At 37.7% G+C, this 19,755-nt stretch overlaps 1 protein-coding gene across 1 annotated transcript in view; it reads right to left on the bottom strand.

The window, feature by feature from the left end:
- Positions 1 to 18,944, bottom strand: part of fstl4.S (follistatin like 4 S homeolog) — a 319,855-nt gene extending 300,911 nt beyond the window's left edge. The window contains exons 1-2 of the mRNA XM_041588013.1: positions 18,857 to 18,944; positions 11,776 to 11,911 (exon numbers count right to left, since the gene is read on the bottom strand). Of these exons, the coding sequence (XP_041443947.1) occupies positions 11,776 to 11,901 (126 nt within the window). The 5' untranslated portion in view covers positions 11,902 to 11,911; positions 18,857 to 18,944. The remainder of the gene's footprint in view (positions 1 to 11,775; positions 11,912 to 18,856) is intronic.
- Positions 18,945 to 19,755: the final 811 nt, after the last annotated feature.

The raw sequence follows: 19,755 nt of genomic DNA, 5'->3' as shown, positions 1-19,755 counted from the left end.
CTATTGTTGAATGGGTAACTCAAAAGAAAATTGAAAACAGACTATAACATGTGAACAAATGGTATTAAAAGAGGTAAGCAGGGTACTAAAATAGCTTGGCTCTGTGATAACTAAACCTCTTTACTTAATTTTTAAGGAGCCTTTAAAGAATGGCATAGTGACAAATAAATCAGTGAATTGCTAATGTGGTACCATTATTCTAAAGGAATTCTGTTCCCAGACTAAAAACAATAGGTCTGTTAGAAAAGATTTTGAAGGGATTAGTTAAGAGAGAAGATACTTGAATACATTGCAAATCACAATACTATTAGTTTGTACCAGCATGGTTTTATGCACAACAGATTTTACCAGACTAATCTAAATACTTTTCTATGAGGAGGTGAGCAGAAACTTAGGGGCACATTTACTAAGGGTCGAATATTCGACCATAGAAGTAAAATCCTTTGATTTACCGCATTTACTTTGATCAAACCATCGAAGGAAAAGTCGAAGGATTTTAATCCATCGATCGAACGATTTTCCTTCAATCAGAAATTGCTTAGAAAGCTTATGGGGAAGGTCCCAATAGGCTAACATTGGTGCTCGGTAGGTTTTAGGTGGCGAAGTAGGTAGTCAAAGTTTTTTTAAAGAGACAGTACTTCGACTATCGAATGGTCGAATGGTCGAATGGTCGAATAGTCGAACGATTTTTAGTTTGAATCGTTCGATTCGAAGTCGAAGACGTAGTCAAAGGTTGAAGTAGCCAAAAAAAACCTTCGAAATTCAAAGTTGTTTTCATTCTAATCCTTCACTCGAGCTAAGTAAATGTGCCCCTAAGACTCTGGTTACTAATTAAATTAAGGAAAATTGGCCTGGAACAGAATATTTGTACTTGGATATACAGTAGCATTGGCTAAAAGATAGATTACAAAGAAAGGTGGAAAATGCAACTCGAGTAATTTGGGTCTTTTTTATTAGCAGCTCTCCAGTTTTAACATCTGGTTGCTAGGGTCCAAATAAAGCTACCAACCATGTACCAATTTGAATAATAGACTGGAATATGAACAAAAGACGACCCTAATAGGAAGATGAGTAATAAAAAGTTGCAACAACAATAAATTTGTAGCCGTAGTGAGCATTTGTTTTTGAGATGAGGGTCAGTAATCCCAATTGCTTTCTCTAAAAAAGCCACTTGCCATGTGACATGATTACTCTTAACAGGTTCATTAGAGCACATATGACGGATAAAAGGGATTTTTTTTTTCTCCAAAGAAAAGATCAACAAACCATTGGCCACCCCCTTTGACGAACTGATCTTTCATTTGAAGCACCAAGGTGCCCTGCAGGGTGATGTTGTGATAGCAGATACTATTAATGCCTTTAAGAGGTGCTTGGAAGATTTTGCGAATATTATCCAAGGCTATTGTGATCTCAAAAGATATATGGTTAGTATATATATATATATATATATATATATATATATATATATATATATATATATATATATATATATATATATATATATATATATATATATATATATATATATATATATATATATATATATATATATATATATATATATATATATGGTTAGTTTAGAATTGATATATATAGTTATAGTATATGTGAATGTATAGATAGGTATATGTATAATGTACAGTGGAGTTCATTTGTTGGGATTGAACTTGATGGACCTCTGTCTTTTTTCAAACCAAATTAACAATGTAACTATGCATTTTTTACCATTCAGAAGGTAGGTGAAACTAATCACCACCACCTTTTACAGCATACTTTCTGCAGGTTTCTTTAAAACCAAGATAACTCTTGACTTTGTTAGGGCATCAGAAACAAATTAAAATATTTACTACTGTTACAATCTCATTGTGGTTTGCTGTATAAAGGAATCAGTAGCAATGTGCTGCAAATTTTTTAAGATGCCCCTAACTAGGCATAAATAAAGAATAATACAAAAAGCAGCATACAAATAGCAGTAGTTAACCACAACAAATGTGTTAATTAAGCAGTATGCATTGACTCACAGAAGCTCTTTTTGTATTAGCCTTAAACAAATGTATGGGGGTGCACGAGAGGGATGAAAGACAAATGTATTTCATATAACCAAGTTTCCCTTCATCGTGCTTTCTTATTTCGGTTTAATTTCTCATCATTATGTGCTAGCATTCCTTTTTTCTGCATCATCCCTCTAATCCTATACTTCATTGTCAAGCTTTGAAAGATAAGCAAGCATTGTACTTTCAATTGATTTATAAAGAGCTTTACGTCTTCAATAAATATCATGCAATGGCCTCTTAATATACATTTCAGGGACATTTACAGAAAAGGACAAAGAATAGGTTATCACATAAAGGCAACACTACTATTATTTAGGGATGCTCATCAAAACAGGAAGAATGAATACAGAATGCATATTATTTGTAGTCTGTCATTATTGCCATTACTTTTTACAATTCCATTTTTTTTTCTGTGAGCAGTAGTTTTTATTGTAAGTTCGTAATTACATCAGTGATACAAAAAGGGTTCATAACCAAGGTCTCAATTTCCACATTTGCTTTACAATGTTATAAGGTTTATAAAGTTTGCAAAGTAGAGTTCCATTATTAATGCACATAAGTAATTGGAATTGTCATTCTCCTTATCTCATGTAGGGAGTTGACTATACCATTTCTGCCAGCTTGTATTTTGGCCAATGCTGGGGCAAGAGGTAGTGCGCCTAAGGCAAGTACCTTAAGTTCTGGCGCCCACATGTTCCACCCCCAGTCTGCCCACTGCAGGAAAATGGCAACCTCTTTGTAAGTGGGGTCTTTTTGGAAGCAAGACAGGAGCAGAGACTAAATTAATTGAATTAAAGAAGGAATTACAAATCCAAAAAGGGAAACTCCAGTGTGGATATTAATATTTTAGGCATAAATTTGTGATTTGAATTATTTCCAATCGTTCTAAAGGTAGGGTACCCAGGCTTTTTGTCCCTGAACCTATTCAGCAGATCATCTCTAGCTATTGTGCTAGAATGAGCAAAGAAATGTGTAAAAAGATGGGTTTTGCCTTTAAGTTCTTCCCAATAGAAGATGAAAGCTGCAAGGGAGATGTTACTAAACAGAGCTTGATCTCTTTGCTTAAAGGATATTGCTGTCTGGCCGTGGAAGCTATAATGTTCTGGAAGGAACAGGCAATCCATTCCAGTGATCCAGTTCACAGATTGGAGCTCACTTTCCACAGGATGGCTGTCTTATGAGAAGGTATTTAATTGTAATTAAGTGTTAGGAAGGCCTCTCTGAGCAGGGCACAGAACAGCAAGGTTACGCGTCTGTGTTAAGAACTCCCAGAGGGGCTGAGGGTGCTGCCTGCCACTGCAAGGAGTAGAGAGAGACATGACCAGGTGACTGAGATTGAGTCTAAAAGTGATTTTAGTGTTGCCAGAAGGTGAGCCAGGTTTGACATTGGTGAATTTGTGTCCCTGGAGGGGAAAGTCAGAAAGGGCTTACTGAGAAGCCTGAATATTCAGGTGTGGAAACCACCCTGTATGGTGAGAACTCCAGAGTGGGGAAAAGTTTTGAATGCATGCTGTTGAAACACTAACAAACTGTATGCCAGTGACTTTATGTTGGAAAAGTCTTGTGAATAAACCTGTTTTTGTTTTGCCTAAATACACTGAAGGTACAAAAGCTACTCCTTGAATGGGACATGCCTTTAGTTGATTTTCTGTGAAAGCATAGTCTAGAAGAGAAGAGGAGTGAACTAAATTTGGATAGACTCAACAGCTATAAAAAACATCAAAAGCTTTTGTGTTGTAGGGAAGATGAAAGAGTGCCCCCCCCCCCAGCACACAGGCAGATCGTCCACATACTGTAACCTCTTGACAGGGAAGCTTCTAAAACCAATGGAATCATGGGCAGCCTTGGAAAATAGCTAAATAGCCTGGTGACTTCAGAAAACCAAAGCGATCAAAGTGCCATCCCACCAACGATTCACATTTTTGCCGGCGGGAAGGCATTTCAGGGAGATTTGTTGCTGACTAAAGAGTGATTAAAGTTTATCAGAGCTCAAGTCACATGATTGGGTGCACCTGGAAAACTGACAATATGACAATATGTCTAGGCCCATGTCAGATTTCAAAATTAAATATAAAAAAAATACTGCTTTCTCTTTTGAAAAACAGATTTCACGGATTCGTTTTGAAAAAAAAAAAATGTTTTCCCATGACGTATTTTTCCGTTTAAGCAAGAGGGAATAAAGAGAAATGCTTAACAAAGTATGGAGATGTTAGAAGTTATCTACCAGAGGTTTGCAAAACTGCATTCAGAAGAATAGCATTTTGTGTTCCATTTGGAGTAATTTTGCTAATATACATTTGTAATTTGCAAAAACTGTTTAGCAAATATTTCTACCACCACTATAGTTGTGGCGTAACTCAAGCACAAAGTGTGTGGATAAATATTTGCACTTTGGGATTATGCCATAGTTAAAAAGCTGTTCTAGATAATCACAGTGCTAATAAAAATATCCCTAGATATTGCTTTCAGATGATTGTTTGGATTAATTCTCTTATCTTATTTTTTTTTTATTTGGTGTCTTTCTAGTCAAGACCTAGACTGGCAATCTGTGGATTCTGGCAAATGCCAGAGGGACTTTTGTAAGATGCCATAGACCAGGGGTCTCCAACCTTATATAACCCGTGAACCACATTCAAATGTAAAAAGAGTTGGGGAACAACACAAGCATGAAAAAGTCCTTGGGGTGCCAATTAAGATCTGTTATTGGTCATTAGGTAGCCCTATATGGACTGGCAGCCTACAGGAGGCACTCATTGGCAGTTCACCTAGTTTTTATGCAACCAAACGTTTCCTCTATGCCAAGAATTCAAAAATAAGTCTCTGCTTTGAGACCACTGAGAGCAACATCCAAGTGGTTGGTGAGCAACATGTTGCTCGCAAGCCATTGTTTGGGGATCACTGCCATAGACAGCCACTACTTATTGGGCTGATGGGGGGCCATTTGGGCCTCTATGTACTTAAAATGTCAGGGTTTATTTTGAATACCTGATCTGGTCTATGAATATTCTCCAGTATATCTGCTTCCAGGGTCGGACTGGGACGGGAAAAAACCCTGTGGGCCCCAGCCCTCATGGGCCCAGACCTGGTCCCTGATCTGCTGACTCAGCTGCCTCTGGATCAATCGGGCATTTGGGCTTGTCTTATGCGTGTTGCGCATGTGTGCGATGCGTCATCCACGGGTTTTATGCATGTGCTCTGCGCATCTTTTCCCACGTTTTTGCATGCACCAAGAGTGTATTTTGGGGGAGGGAGTTTGGGGGTTGAGAGGGGCCCCTGGTGACTGCCAGGAGGGCCCTTTGTTTTGCAGTCCCGATGGGCCCCCAATGTGCCAGTCCAACCCTGTCTGCTTCACTGGCACTTCATTTCTATATTTAGGAGCAGATTTATTAAGGATTGAATGGTAAATTAAATTTTTTGGTCAAAACTCACAAATTTGAATATTAAACCACCAACTCGAATTTGAATGTGAAATTTATCACACCTCAACCCTGGAAACAGTTCTAATTCGAATGTTCGCCACAAAATACCTCCCGAGTCTTGTAAAAGTCAATAGCAGAGGTCCGTTGAACCATTTGAAGATGTTAATTGCCTTTCTGACATTCGAGTTTTTTTTTCCATAGGAAAACTCAATTCAAATTTGATTCATATTCATTGAGTACACTCAAATTTATTCGAGTAAAAAAAAAAATTCACATAACTTTGACATTCGACCTTTGTTAAATCTGTCCCTAAGTGGAAGGAAGATTTATTCCAATTTACAGATATTTCTGGCGATATACGCTTCTGTTTGCAGGAATGTGACTGCAAATATATAGCATTTTGAAAAACAATCTAGTGGAAAGATTAGAGTTATGCTCCCGACTATTTCAGCTAAAAGAAAGCAGAAAAAAATATAGGGGTAAAATGAAGAATGTGAAAAAAAAATCAGGATCAAGCTGAGTTACATTACTGTATAAATTGCTGAACGTTAGCATAATATGTAGGGCAAACATTGAGCTCGCATCGTGCGGTTTTTCTGCCACAGTCTGAAAATATACAATATCCCCACAATGATTTTTCATTTTTAAAAGCTTACTCAAATTATTTTTATATTTTTTTTCTCTTTATTGAATGTATGATTGATCTTTACAGCACACATTACATTAGACTATATGAGTTGGGGATTTCTGAGCCGGAACACCTCGTTTGTCTTGATAACTGCAATTACTTTTATTGTTTCTAAAATAAAAATCAGTATAAGAGTTCCTCAAAATGTTCACAATGTATTCACGGTTGGGTCCCGACGACCCATACCTGCTCCTGCTGAAGCCCTGGGTGTTGCCCCCTGACCTCCCCTGAGCCCTGATCGTGGCAACAAAAGTAGAGACTAAGGTATGCGGCAATGTATGCACTGGGGGAGATGGGGGGGGACGAAGGGGGGTTGCGGCTGGGTCAGGGGCCATGGGGGGTGTTTGTGGGACCCTAAGGACCACCCAGTCTGACACTGAATGCGTTAAAGGAACAGTAACATCAAAATCTTTTAGTCTATTCCAACTCTAATCTGATGTACAAATAGTGTCATCTTACTTCCACTTTGATTATTCACATTCTGCATATAAATTGTTTTCCACTTGCCTTTTTTTCGCAAAACTTTACTAAAATTGGAATTGTGAGGAACGAGAAAAAAAAGAAATGCATGTTGGGAAACTACCGGCTGAAAAACGCATATTATCATGCACGTGTGGTTTCATTGGCGTATTTGCGATCGACGCATATTTAAAAACGCAACGTAAAACGTCACATGTGACCTTGCCCTTAGGGAGTTATTTACTAAACTCTGGTTGGACTTTTTTTTTTTTTAACTCAATTTTTTCAAGATTTATTAAAGCCCGATGCAGCAAAAAGCATGAATCTGAAAATCTGCCATCTCAGACCTGCCGTCAATGGCAGAAGTCCCTAACCAATTTGGAAGTTTCTGTGGTTTGTAATTTTGAAAAAAACTTAAATTATTTGATTAAAATAGAGTCTATGGGGGAAATTCACTAAAGGGCGAAGTGAGACTAACATTATCGAAAATTCGCCAGCGTGACGTTATTTTGGGACTTCGCCGATTTACTAAAGGGGCAGGCGTAACTTCGCTAGCGAAGGAGATAGACTCTAGTGCTACTTCACACTCTTTCGCTCTGGCGAAAGAGCGTTACTACGCAAATTCACTAAGATGCGCCTTTTACTCAACGTTACCTGTGCCGCCAGACTTGCCTTCGCCAGCTCAGACCAGGCGAAGTGCAATGGAATGTATAGGGCTTCTTCAATTTTTAATTGAAAAATGTTCTAAGTCCCAAAAAACGCTGGCGTCTTTTACTTTTTCAGGGTGATAGGCTGCAAAATTCCTTAAATTTTTTTGGGGGTACCCGGGCTCCCCCATACATATGGCACATAAACTATACACTGGGATCATGTGTAGGTCAATATAACAACTTTCTTTTATTTAATTTCAGTAAGGTTTCCTGGGCTTGTGTAGTGTAATGTATTTGCTGCAACCTATATGTCCATTCAACTTTAACTTCCCACCGTTTGCAAATTAGCCAACGCTAGTGCAACTTCACTTCACTTGGCACAGTAACGCTAGTGCAATGTTTCCAGAGTTAGTGAATTTGCCTCTATGGGAGAAAGCATTCCGGTAATTCGGAGCTTTCTGGACAAGGGGTTTCCGGATAATGGATCCCTTACCTGTACAGGTATAAGATCCGTTATCTGGAAACCCGCTATTCAGAAATCTCCGAATTACTTTCTCTCAAAGCAGGCACCCCTAGGCTCGCTGCCATTTATCACAAACAAGGACAAGTTGTGCTCACCACTAATTTTTAAAACCATTAGGCAGGGGTTCAATGAGGCTGTGACCACAAAATACATATAGACAAATACAAGAGTCCTCTGCACTCAACCCATTATCAATATATTTAAGACAGAGACATTTTGTGCATACTGCTACTGAAAAATGCCTTACGCTTTAAACAAAACAGGGATTGTTTGTCCATATATTGCAATATATTTAAGCTGGCCAACTACGTCAAAGTCATCCCATATCTGGCCAGTCCTACGCTCAATTTTCATCTGATTCATTAAGAATTCTATTGCTTCATTATACATTTTACAAAGGGACTAAGTTTTACCTGCAACTTAATAGCTGCTTTCAACTTAAAACTCCCAAACTTGGCTGCCCTTTTATTAGACACCAGTGGGATCACCTGACTATAGCTGGGAAGGGTGGGAGCTACAACAAGGGAAAGTTGTGCTCACCACTAATTTTTAATTTTTCGACCACGCTTTTATAAATCGACGACGCATATTTAAAAACGCAACGTAAAACGTCACGTGTGACCTTGCCCTTTGGGGTTTATTTACTAAACTCTGGTTGGGCTTTTTGGAGCAAAACTCCAATTTTTAGTTTTTTTTTTTTTACATTTTTCAAGATTTATTAAGGCCCGATGCAGCAAAAAGCCTGAATACGAAAATCCACCATCTCAGACCTGCCGAGGTTGTGTTTAAGTCAATGGCAGAGGTCCCTATAGTATTTTCAAGTTTCTGTGGTCTGTCATTTTGAAAAAATTTAATTATTTGATTAAAATAGAGAGGAGAGAAGGCCTTCCTGTAATTGGGAGCTTTCTGGACAACGTGTTTCCGGTTAACAGGTTTCCTTATCTGTACAGGTATAGGATCTGTTATCTGGAAACCTGATATTCAGAAAGCTCGAATTATGGGAAGGCCTTCTCTCATAGATTCCATTACAATCACATAATGCAAAGTGCATGAGATGTGGTAGTGAACCTTCTGGGACCACCCAGTGAGGTTCACATTAGGAATATTCATATGTTTTTGGATGTTATGTATAATACCTATGTCATTTAACAAATACAGTGGGTACATTTTTATTCTCGTACCGTTGTTTTTTCCTGAACGCTAAAATAGTCTGTTTTTTGGGAATTCGCATTGTGCAAAAATATTAGCACATGGCTTGCAAATTAGATGGTTGTTTGCGTGAGTGCAGGCACTGCGCGAGGTCATTCAGCGTGAAAATAGCACTGACCGTTAATAAATTTGGAAGAACTGTTTTGCAAAAATTTTCTCTGCTACCAAAGTCATGGCATAACCAATACACAAATATTCGCAATTTGGGATTATGCCATGTTTAAAAAATGTGCAATTCAATTAAATACACCACTCTTATCCTGCTTTATAAATATAACCATGCGCAGGGCAAATACGTTCCCTGTGAGAACCATTCTGCGCAGTGTGAACTTTATATATGAGCCCCAGCATGTTAGAGCACGTTAGTTTGAGCCCCAGCATGTTCATTTCGGTACACAAGGATACAGCCTTACGTGTTTCGTACCTTTGACACTTAATCATAGGCTGATGATTAAGGGGGTTATTTAAAGTCAGAATTTGCTCAATATTTTCTGAAAAAAACTCAGACCAAATCCGCACGGGTTTTATCGGCATATACTTTCGCGAAAATCTTGTTTGCGTGAAAAAATTGTGTAAAATCAGATTTTCGCGATTTTTTTTTTATTTTTCATCCGATTTTGTCAGATTTTTCACCCAAAAACTCAGATTTCATTTTGCCCAAAAACTTCGGGGTATTGCACGAAACCCAGCGCACATCAAAAAATCATTGGGACTTCTCCCATTGACTTATATGCAACCTCAACAGGTCTGAGATGCCGGATTTGCTGATTCTGACTTTTCCATCCTCAGGGTTTAATAAATTCTGAAAAATTTGTGATTTTTTTTAAAAGTCAGATTTTATAAAAAAAAAAAAAAAAAAAGTGTCTAAAAGATAAGAAACACGTAAGGCTGTATCCTGGAAGTGCCTGCTCTTTCTTTATACATTTTTCAGTTTTAAAGAAATTACAACAATGACAAAGACAATGACAGGTTGGGCCGGTGGGACACTGCGGAAAAACCTGGCGGGCCCAACGGACCCAGAACTACTCCCCACCTGAAACTCTGAGTGTTGCTCCCATACCCCCACCACTGGCCTCAATCACAACCACAAAAAGAAAAAACAAGGTAGGTGGGGCTGGTGAAGGGGGGGGTTGTGGCTGGGACAGGTGGGAAGCGGGTCCCTGAGGAAGAAACCCCAGTGGGCCTGCACCCCCAGTCAGATGCTCAGCCAGAGGGCATGTTAATTGTCTACTCATGTTGTGCTTGTTGTTTACCAGCTGTGTGTGTAATTGATGTACAGCTCACAATAATATCCTTTCAAATTAAAAGAAAGATCTAAATAAGGCAAGCTACATCTGTGTGCATCTTTACAGTACATACATTTATGCAGCATAATTGCTCTAGTATACTAGTTATCCACATATACAGTATTTCCACCTGGATGCTGAACAAAATGGCAGAAATACCGTCATCAATAGTTGAGGCTAAAGAATAAAACTCTAAAGTGGTTATGTAATAAGAGGCACTAAGTTTGCTCAGGAGCAGTAACCCAGAGCAACCAATCAGCAGGTAGAATTTACCGGTCACATGTTTAAAAGCAAGCATCTTATTGGTTGCTATGAGTTACTGCCTTTGGGCAAACTTAGCGCCATTTATTACATATGGGGGTAAGGGGGTTATTTACTAAACTCCGAATGCAAAAATCACGAAAAATTTGTGCTTTTTTATTGTTATAAAGTCAGACTTTTAAAAAAATCATCGTATTTTTCTGAATTGATTAAACCCTGAGGATGGAAAAGTCAGAATTTGAAAATCAGGCATCTCAGACCTGTCGAGGTTACATATAAGTCAATGGGAGAAGTCCCAATGATTTTTTGATGTGCGCTGGCTTTCGTGCAATACCTCGAAGTTTTCGGATGAAAATTCGGAAAAATCGTGAAAATTGGATGAAAAAATTAAAAAAAAAACAACAAATATCAGATTTTTACCCGCAAAGCAAATTTTTGGGAAAATGTAATAATAAATAAGCGTTACAAAACTGGAGAGGATTTGATAGGATTTTGTAGCAGAAAATATTGAGATAAATTCTTACTTTGATAAATAACCCCCTAAGCTTCAGTGACTATTTTGGACCTTATCTACATTATTTGCTTGTCCACACTAAGGGCAGTGACACACCAGGAGATTAATCGCTAGAGATAATTCGCTGCTTCTCTGGGCACTACAATCTCCAGTAAAAAGCTTTCCCATAGGCAATAATGTGGTGGTAAAACCCACGAGTCGCTCCAGTCTCCCAAAATCGCTACAAGAGGAAACTTCAAGCGATTTTGGGAAACTGGAGTGACACGTGGGTTTACCACCAGCGATTCACATTATTGCCTATGGGAAAGCTTTTTACTTGAGAGTGCAGGAGATTAGTTGCCCAGAGAAGCAGCGATTTATCGCTAGCGATTAATCTCCTGTTGTGTCACTGCCCTAAGGCATTGACCTCAATTTCAAAAAAGTCTCTGCATGGGATTTAAGATTACAAATTCAGGAGAAAGGGAAGCAAATCTTACATTGCAACGGTCATTGGTGTAAAACAGAGGCGTCATTATTCACATTATGTCGATTATAACTAAACTGAACACACATCAAATGAATAAAAAAAATGTCCATAAATATGCATTCTTCTGAATATATAACACACATGTATGATATATTTGTTTTTTCCTTATTTCAACCTATATACGCCAGACTGAATCAATATACAAGACGCAACCTCAAGGCTTGCCATGTCAGTAAATGATTTTACCTTGAGATGCAGTCTTCCTGATGCTGTATTTAACCTTCTGCTCCCTTCTGAATCCACCCATCCGAATGTGGTCGAAAGCAAAACCCTGAGCAGCAGCAGAAACAGCCAAAGGCTTCTTGACCCCATTATAACAGGCCTGTTCAAATACAAGAATAAGGTATACAGTAATCAGAACTATGAATGTTAAAGTTGTGCTTTCATGCCAATACAGCAACTAATTAGAAATGCTCCTTCTTTTAGAAAAGGAACATAAAAACCTCAGTATTTGAAATTATGAAACTTTTCATTCAATTCCTGCATTAAATTCCTGAATAATAACCATTGTGCCTTTAATTTCCAAATGCTGTGCAGATTTTGAACATTTTGGGAACCTCCTATAGATTCCATTTTAAGGAAATAATCCAAATTTATTTTTAAATTACTCTCTTTTATTCTGATAATAAAACAGCCCCTTGTACTTGCTTCGAACCAAGATATAATCATCCTTATTGGAAGCAGAACCGGTGTATAGGGTTTATTTAACGTTTACATGATTTTCTAGTAGACTTATGGTATGGAGATCCAAATTATGAAAAGATCCATTATCCGGAAAACCCCAGGTCCCGAGCATTTTGGATAACAGGTCCTATACACAGTTACACTTAAAAAAACAAAAAACAACACTGTCCTTATATTTGCACAATTTGACTTGATGTATTTGAAAAGTTAATTATAAATAACTGAAGAAGAATTCTCAAAAAATAGAAACAGACAGTAAATACATCACCATACAATTAATCACTGAAAGCTAATGGAATACATAATACACACGTTCTAGGCAGAAAATAATTGTATTTTCTGGTGGAAGACATGACTGACAATGCTGACAATGACACCTAGGGGGTTATTTATCAAAATCCAAAAATGTCTCAGAATTTTCTGAAAACTACTCCGACCAAATCCCCACAGATTTTCTCCCCTTATTTATCAATATATTTTAGCCGAAAAAAATTTCTTGTTCGGGGGAAAAACTTGATAAAATTGCAAAGAAATCCGAACTTTTTTTTTATTTAACGCCTTAATACCGTGTCTTTTTTGGATTTGACTCCCAAATACCCCAGCGCAAATCAGTATATCTTCTGGACATCTGCCATTGACTTTTACATAAACTCGGCAGGTCTGAGTTGGAGTAATTTTATATCCGGACTTTTAACACCATCAGGGCTTAATAAATCATGAAAAATTTGACTTTTTTTCATGAAAATATTGTGGTTTTCCCCTTTAAAAGCCCAATGAGAAAAAAAAATAATCATACTTTAATAAATAACCCCTCAAATGTTACACACCCTTTGCTCTTAGGTCTAGATATAGGGGCCAATTCATTAACTTCGAGTGAAGGGTTCGGAGTAAAAAAACTTCGAATTCCGAAGTGTTTTTTGGGCTACTTCTACGATCGAATGGGTTACTTCAACCTTCGACTACGACTTTGACTTCAAATCGAAGGATTCGAACTAAAAATCGTTCGACTATTTGACCATTCGATAGTCGAAGTACTGTTTTTTTAAGAAAAATCTTCGACCCCCTAGTTCGCCATCTAAAAGCTACCGAACCCAATGTTAGCCTATGGGGAAGGTCCCCATAGGCTTGGCTAAGTTTTTTTTGTCGAAGGATAATCCTTCGATCAATGGATTAAAATCCTTCGAATCGTTCGATTCGAAGGATTTAATCGTTCGATCAAGGATTTAATCGTTTGATCGAAGAATTATTCCTTCGATCGTTCGATCGCAGTTTTTGTGCAAAATCCTTCGACTTCGATATTCGAAGTCTATGGATTTTCATTCCCAGTCGAATATTGAGGGTTAATTAAACCTCGATATTCGACCCTTGATGCATCTGCCCCTTACTGTATGATCAAATTTCCTAAACATTAATAAGGTTGCTCAAGATAAATTTACTTAGGACCAAGAGTGAAACAGATATGGGATCAATTATCCAGAAACTGGTTATCCAGAAAGCTCCAAATGAATTATCCATAGATATCCATAGATGCTATTTTAATCAAATAATTAAAATTTTTCCTTTTTCTCTGTACCATGTACTTGATCCAAGCGAACATATAATTAATTCTTATTGGAAGCAAAACCATCCTGTTTCTTTTTAACGTTTTAATATATTTTTTAGTAAACAAATTATGGCAAGACCCCTTTAACCGGAAAACCCCAGGTCTTGAACATTCTGGATAACGGGTCCCATATCTGTATATGGCTTACAAATGATTTTGCAAATTGAATGTAATTCTGCCACAAATACTGGTGTGTACTTAAAAGTGAGCACAACAAAGATTTTAGCTGAAGTGATCAATGAGCGCATTAATACCCTTTCAAATGAATTTCCGTTCGATACCATTTTCACTTAGATAAAAGTGAACAAAATTATTTTGTTTGAGAAACGTCCCTGTGAAACCTCACAGCTAAATTTGCTAAATTTGTCTTCCAATATATCCAATTACTGAAACAGCCTGCAGTGCTACTGTTAGTATCTCCTGTGTATACAGATATGTTCTACGTTCCTGTCTAATCAAGCTCGCTTAATTGAAATGGCACCATGTTCTCTTTTTTTCCTTGAACGAATAAAATATAAATGCCGTTAAGCTGAGCAGTTCTTGAAGTTTGCTATCACTTAAAAATACTAAAGGCAATATTTCAATAAGACAATATAGGCATGGGATCCATTATCCGGAAACCCGTTATCCAGAAAGCTCAGAATTACGGGAAGGCCGTCCCCCATAGACTCCATATTAAACAAATAATTCAGAACTACTATATAACTAAGATACAAGATATAAAAGAAGTCATCCTTATTGGTGGTAAAACACACCTATTGGGGTTATTTAATGTTCATTATTTAATGTTTCATTTTAAGCAGATTTTAGATATGGAGATCCAAATAACCAAAGAAAACCCCAGGTCCCAACCATTCTGGATAACAGGTCCCATACCTGTAGTATATTATTAACTGTTACAGCATGGTTTAGTACTTTCTGGCACTTGCTGCCTGGATAACTAAAAATACATCCAGACAGGCATATGCCTATGCCAAGAGCAAATACTGTAAATAGGGGGTTATTTATTAAAGTCCGAATGCTAAAAACTAGAGAGATTCTAAGTTTTTTGGGTTTTTTTATACCCTGAGGCTGCAAAAAGTCAGAATCCGAAAATCCTCCGTCACAGACCTGCCAAGGTTGTACATAAGTCAATGGGAGAGGTTCACATCCCTCCTATTTGGAAGTATCTGTGATCTGCACTGGAATTAGCCCAAAAATATGAGTATTTAAGGCTTTTCAGGCAAAAATCCAAAAAATTCAGACTTTTCAGGAAAAAGTCCCAAAAAAATTGAGTGATTCAGGCAAAAAATCATACGATTCAGGTTTTCGTTCGATTTTATCAAGTTTTTTCCCGATCCGATTCAATCGTGCTTTTTTAATAATAAATAAGGCCAAATAGTGGATTCTAGTTTGGTCTGACTTTTTTTAATGGAATAATCAGAAAAATTCAGATTTTGATAAATAACCCCCCTTATAAAGATATAGAGAGGTTTTATATGGTCGTAAGACCAACTGCAAGTATACAGTTATTAGCTCCTATGGAACACCATTTATTGGTAATCTCCCCAAATAAACATTTCATTCTCCATCACTGGGCCAATGTAAGATAAGAATAACAGATGGAAAATAATACGTTTCTTTGCAAAATTTAAACTGTTTAATATATAGTACAGGTATGGGATCGGTTATCCGGAAACCCGTTATCCAGAAAGCCCCGAATTGCGGAACAGCTGTCTCACTTTGGATGAAATTATTTCCTTTTTCTCTGTAATAACAGAACAGTATCTTGTACTTGATCCCAACTAAGATATGATTAATCCTTATTGGAAGCAAAGCCAGTTTATTTAAAGTTTACATGATTTTCTAGTAGACTTAAGGTATGAGGATCCAAATTACGGATCTGTTATCCGGAAAACCCCAGGTCCCGAGCATTCTGGATAACAAGTCCCATACCAACAGTATATATATATACTGAGTCCCATCAAGTTCATACATTTTATCATACTATTATTCCTAGTTACTAGAAAGATATATGTGTGTTTATGTGTATGCATGTGAGTATATGCACACAAAGCTACTTATTATTACATGTTGCTACAGATATCAAGCACCCTTGTTTAATGCCATCAAGGAGTGGTGTTAAATAACGGTGGCATGTTTAATTCCACACTATTGTATGGAAGTACTGTGCAGTTTGTGGACATCTGAGCTGTATATATTCCCTACTAAGAAGATTAAAAGGCATGCCTAGCTATTATTTAAATATTGCTTATTTTGTTTCAAGAGGTTATGGAGTTATTCCTTCTTGCACACGATTATTCCACTTTTCCTCCTTCAAACTGAATGCCACCCTTGGTCCGATTAGATCGATGTACTGGCATGACACTCTATTTGTAAAACTCAGACACTTCCTAACACAACAGGGCTATGCTTTTTGATGGGTGACTAACTCCAGTTCTTTTCTTTGATGAACTTTGTCAAGCTAGAGATTTGTCAGTTCATGTGGTATCATTCTAGCGACTGGCAGAATCACACTCTAATTAAGTGACACCTAGAGGTTATCGATATGTACGGCATTTCAGATCCAGAAAACCTTCACTTGGGCAGATTTAAGCTGGTCTTAAAGGAAACTAAGCTGAAATCGCATAGAAATATTGCATTTATGGCAACTAACTAATACATTTAAATTTTCAACAGCGTATAAATATATATTATTTCTTGTAAGGTTTTAAATTATTATTACTATCATTCTTAACCCTACAGCTTTCATTATTATATACAGGTATGGGACCTTTTATCCAGAATGCTTGGGATCTGGGGTTTCCTGGATAAGGGATCTTTGCCTAATTTGGATATCCATACCTTATATCTATTTATAAAATTATTTAAACTTTAAATAAACCCAATATGATTGTTTTGCCTCCAGATTAATTATATCTTAGTTGGGCTCAAGTACAAGGTACAGGTATAGGATTCGTTAACCAGAAAACCGCTATCCAGCTCCGAATTATGGTAAGGCCATCCCCCATAGACTCCATTTGATCCAAATAATCCAACTATTTAAAAATAATTTCCTTTTTTCTCTGTAATAATAAAACAGCACCTTGCAGTTAATTCAAACTGAGATATAATTCAACCTTATTGGAGGCAAAACCAGCCTAATGGGTTTCTTTAACGTTTACATGATTTTCTAGTAGACTTAAGGTATGAAGATCCCAATGATAGAAAGATCTGTTATCTGAAAAACTCCAGGTCCCAAGAATTCTGGATAACAGGTCCCATACATGTACTGTTCTATGTTTACAGGGAAAAAGGAAGTAATTTTTGAAAATCTGAATTATTTGTTTCAAATGGAGTCTAAGGGAGACAACCTTCTGTAATTTAGATATTGGGCCCCATACCTGTAGGTATATTTTTCAATATACTACCCTGAATCCTATTATAAAGGATTATAAGTCAAGATTAAACTACATTCTGTATTGCATTTATATCAAAGCACCTGGAAAATTATCCTATGAAGACACACAAACTGGCTCTCTCCTTGCGTTACGCTTTTACATAAAGAAGGAGAGTGATGGGCATAATCCCGAGTCAGGTCACAAACTCTGACCTTCCTTAAATAATGGTGATTAACCTTTCCCAATTAGTGCTCTAAGTATATTCAGTTTTGACAGTTTTCAGTGAGAGGTCAGCTTTATTCCTAGTAACTTAGGTTGAAAAAAAAAAAGACACACGTCCATCAAGTTCAACCTTTTGGTCGAAAGGAAATGTACCATTTTCAACAGCAATTTCTAAAATGAAATGCCCATCTACTGTATTCTTGTTCGGGTCTGAAGGGAAAGGAAAGGAGCATAGCCCTAGTACGCTCACTAAGGTTAAGCTTGCCGCTGTCAAAGGGAGGCTTATGCAGCGGTCATTGATATTATGATGTGTTGTTGAGATCAAAGTCTCTGGGCCTTTTGTGTAATACAATTCTGTAGTTATTACTGGGCATCATGAATGAGATTGAAGTAAAAAGTCTAGCTGCTTACAGAATAGTCCCAATTAATTATCATTAGTATAAATGCTGTTCAGCTGTCGGGCTCTTCTGTGAATACATGTGAAAGCTTCTTGACTCTGCCACCGTCCTGAATAGAAATGCTGCATATAATTTATATTCTACTTTTACAGATACAGCCTTCACTGCTTGTTGTCTTTGCCACTCTACGTGCTCTTCGTTTTCCCCTTAAGCTGCTAATGAACGGTGATGCCCCGCAGGTTCTAACGAATCCTGCATTTGCATTAAAATGGGCACAAGCGATTTCACGTGGGGATATTGACCCCAGCGACGCGCTATAAAACCTCAAAGATGTACAAGAGCTGACGCTGTTTATTTTCCATGGGATCTCCTAGGCTGAATACACGATGAGGTTTGCTGGCTGTATTGATTTTCCTGTTCTTAGCCACCTTTCCAACTTGGAAGCAGGAGATGCTAAGAACATAGAGCAGGGCAGAAAGAGACTACATAACATTGGTGAAATAGAAAGTGGCAGAATCGATGTCTATAGAATCCTAGGACAAACTGAATCCCCCCCTCTGCGCTCACATTGTGCAAAGCAGCCTCACAAGGCATTAGGCTGGCTGCTGCGGATCCTTTCATTCTAGTCCACCGAGAGACAGCTGGAGATCTCATTCATTTAATCTCAGCGTGCCAATGAAGAAGCAAAGCAGAATCGCCAAGGCGCCCCTGTGAGCATACATTTATCTTATCCCTTAGCCTGCATATTTTTTTTGCATCAGCATAAGCTCGAGCAGGCGTTGAATTCCATTTGCTGACTGTATGTTTCTGCTGGGAGCTGCACACAGTGCTTTGTTTGCTGTGCACACGTCAATGTTATTGAGTTTAAAAGAAAAAGAAAAAATCATTAAAGCTGTGTATATTCTTTTTCAACATTGCAGAGATTGCCCCTTCCGCCTCTTCTACATTTTTTCAAAAAACCCCAGCACCGGTGCACTTACCTATGTTAAACCAATGAGGAGGATGATGATGAAGATAAAAGATACAGGAGAGTTCAGAGAAGCCACTGCAGGATGATCTATTCAGTGAGTGTAAAATCTCCCACATTCGCAGGGTTGTTCAGCAAATGAAGAAAAATCAAATGTGAGTGTGCCAAGGTAGGAAATCTTGTTATTAAAGGTCTCTACAGTCACAATCCAATGCATAAGAAGCTAAAACTGCTGCTTGCCAGTGCCTGCCCTATTTCTGCTGTCAGGATCACAGCCACTTTCACGTCACGGTGCAATTTGCATATTCCACCCAATAGCTGACACCTGCGTGTGTTCAATGCGGCCACAGGATGAATAAAGGGAGACTGGATCTGAGCAAATGCCTGCATACATTCATCGTGGAGTTCTTCGCTCCCCTTACAACCACTTCTGTATTCCAAGTGTCTGCTCTTCAGATATATCCGGAACGTCCCTATAGTACCTAACAAGCTGCAATCTCCAAGTGACTTATCTTTTTAACCAATCACTAATACAATGGTCTGTAAGCAAATTCGACTGCAAAAATCAGCAAAATTATTCAACTAAAAAAAGATTGAGAGATTTAAGAAAAATTGTATTTTTTAAAAAAAAAAAAAAAAAACAGAAACATATGATACATCGCTGCACAATATATTGGCACTCTAAAAATACATGTTAATAACGATTCCGGGCATCTTTGTCATTTTTACATATTTCATCGAAAAATAATTTTTTCTATTTCAGTTATCTTTGTTGCAACAGCCATGCATGGTTAATGGGATGATATTCTGAATCAGGGTCAAGTTTAGAGCCCTGACAGTCCAGTGTTTTGTCCTGCGGGTACTTTTCTTTTAGGGTAAAACTACACGGGTGTTTTGAATCTGATACCTTCC

Source organism: Xenopus laevis, chromosome 3S, assembly GCF_017654675.1.
Source record: "Xenopus laevis strain J_2021 chromosome 3S, Xenopus_laevis_v10.1, whole genome shotgun sequence".
In the NCBI taxonomy this organism is placed as follows: domain Eukaryota; kingdom Metazoa; phylum Chordata; class Amphibia; order Anura; family Pipidae; genus Xenopus; species Xenopus laevis.
Note: the sequence above shows the minus strand (reverse complement) of the source record. Positions and strands in the feature narration are given on the sequence as shown.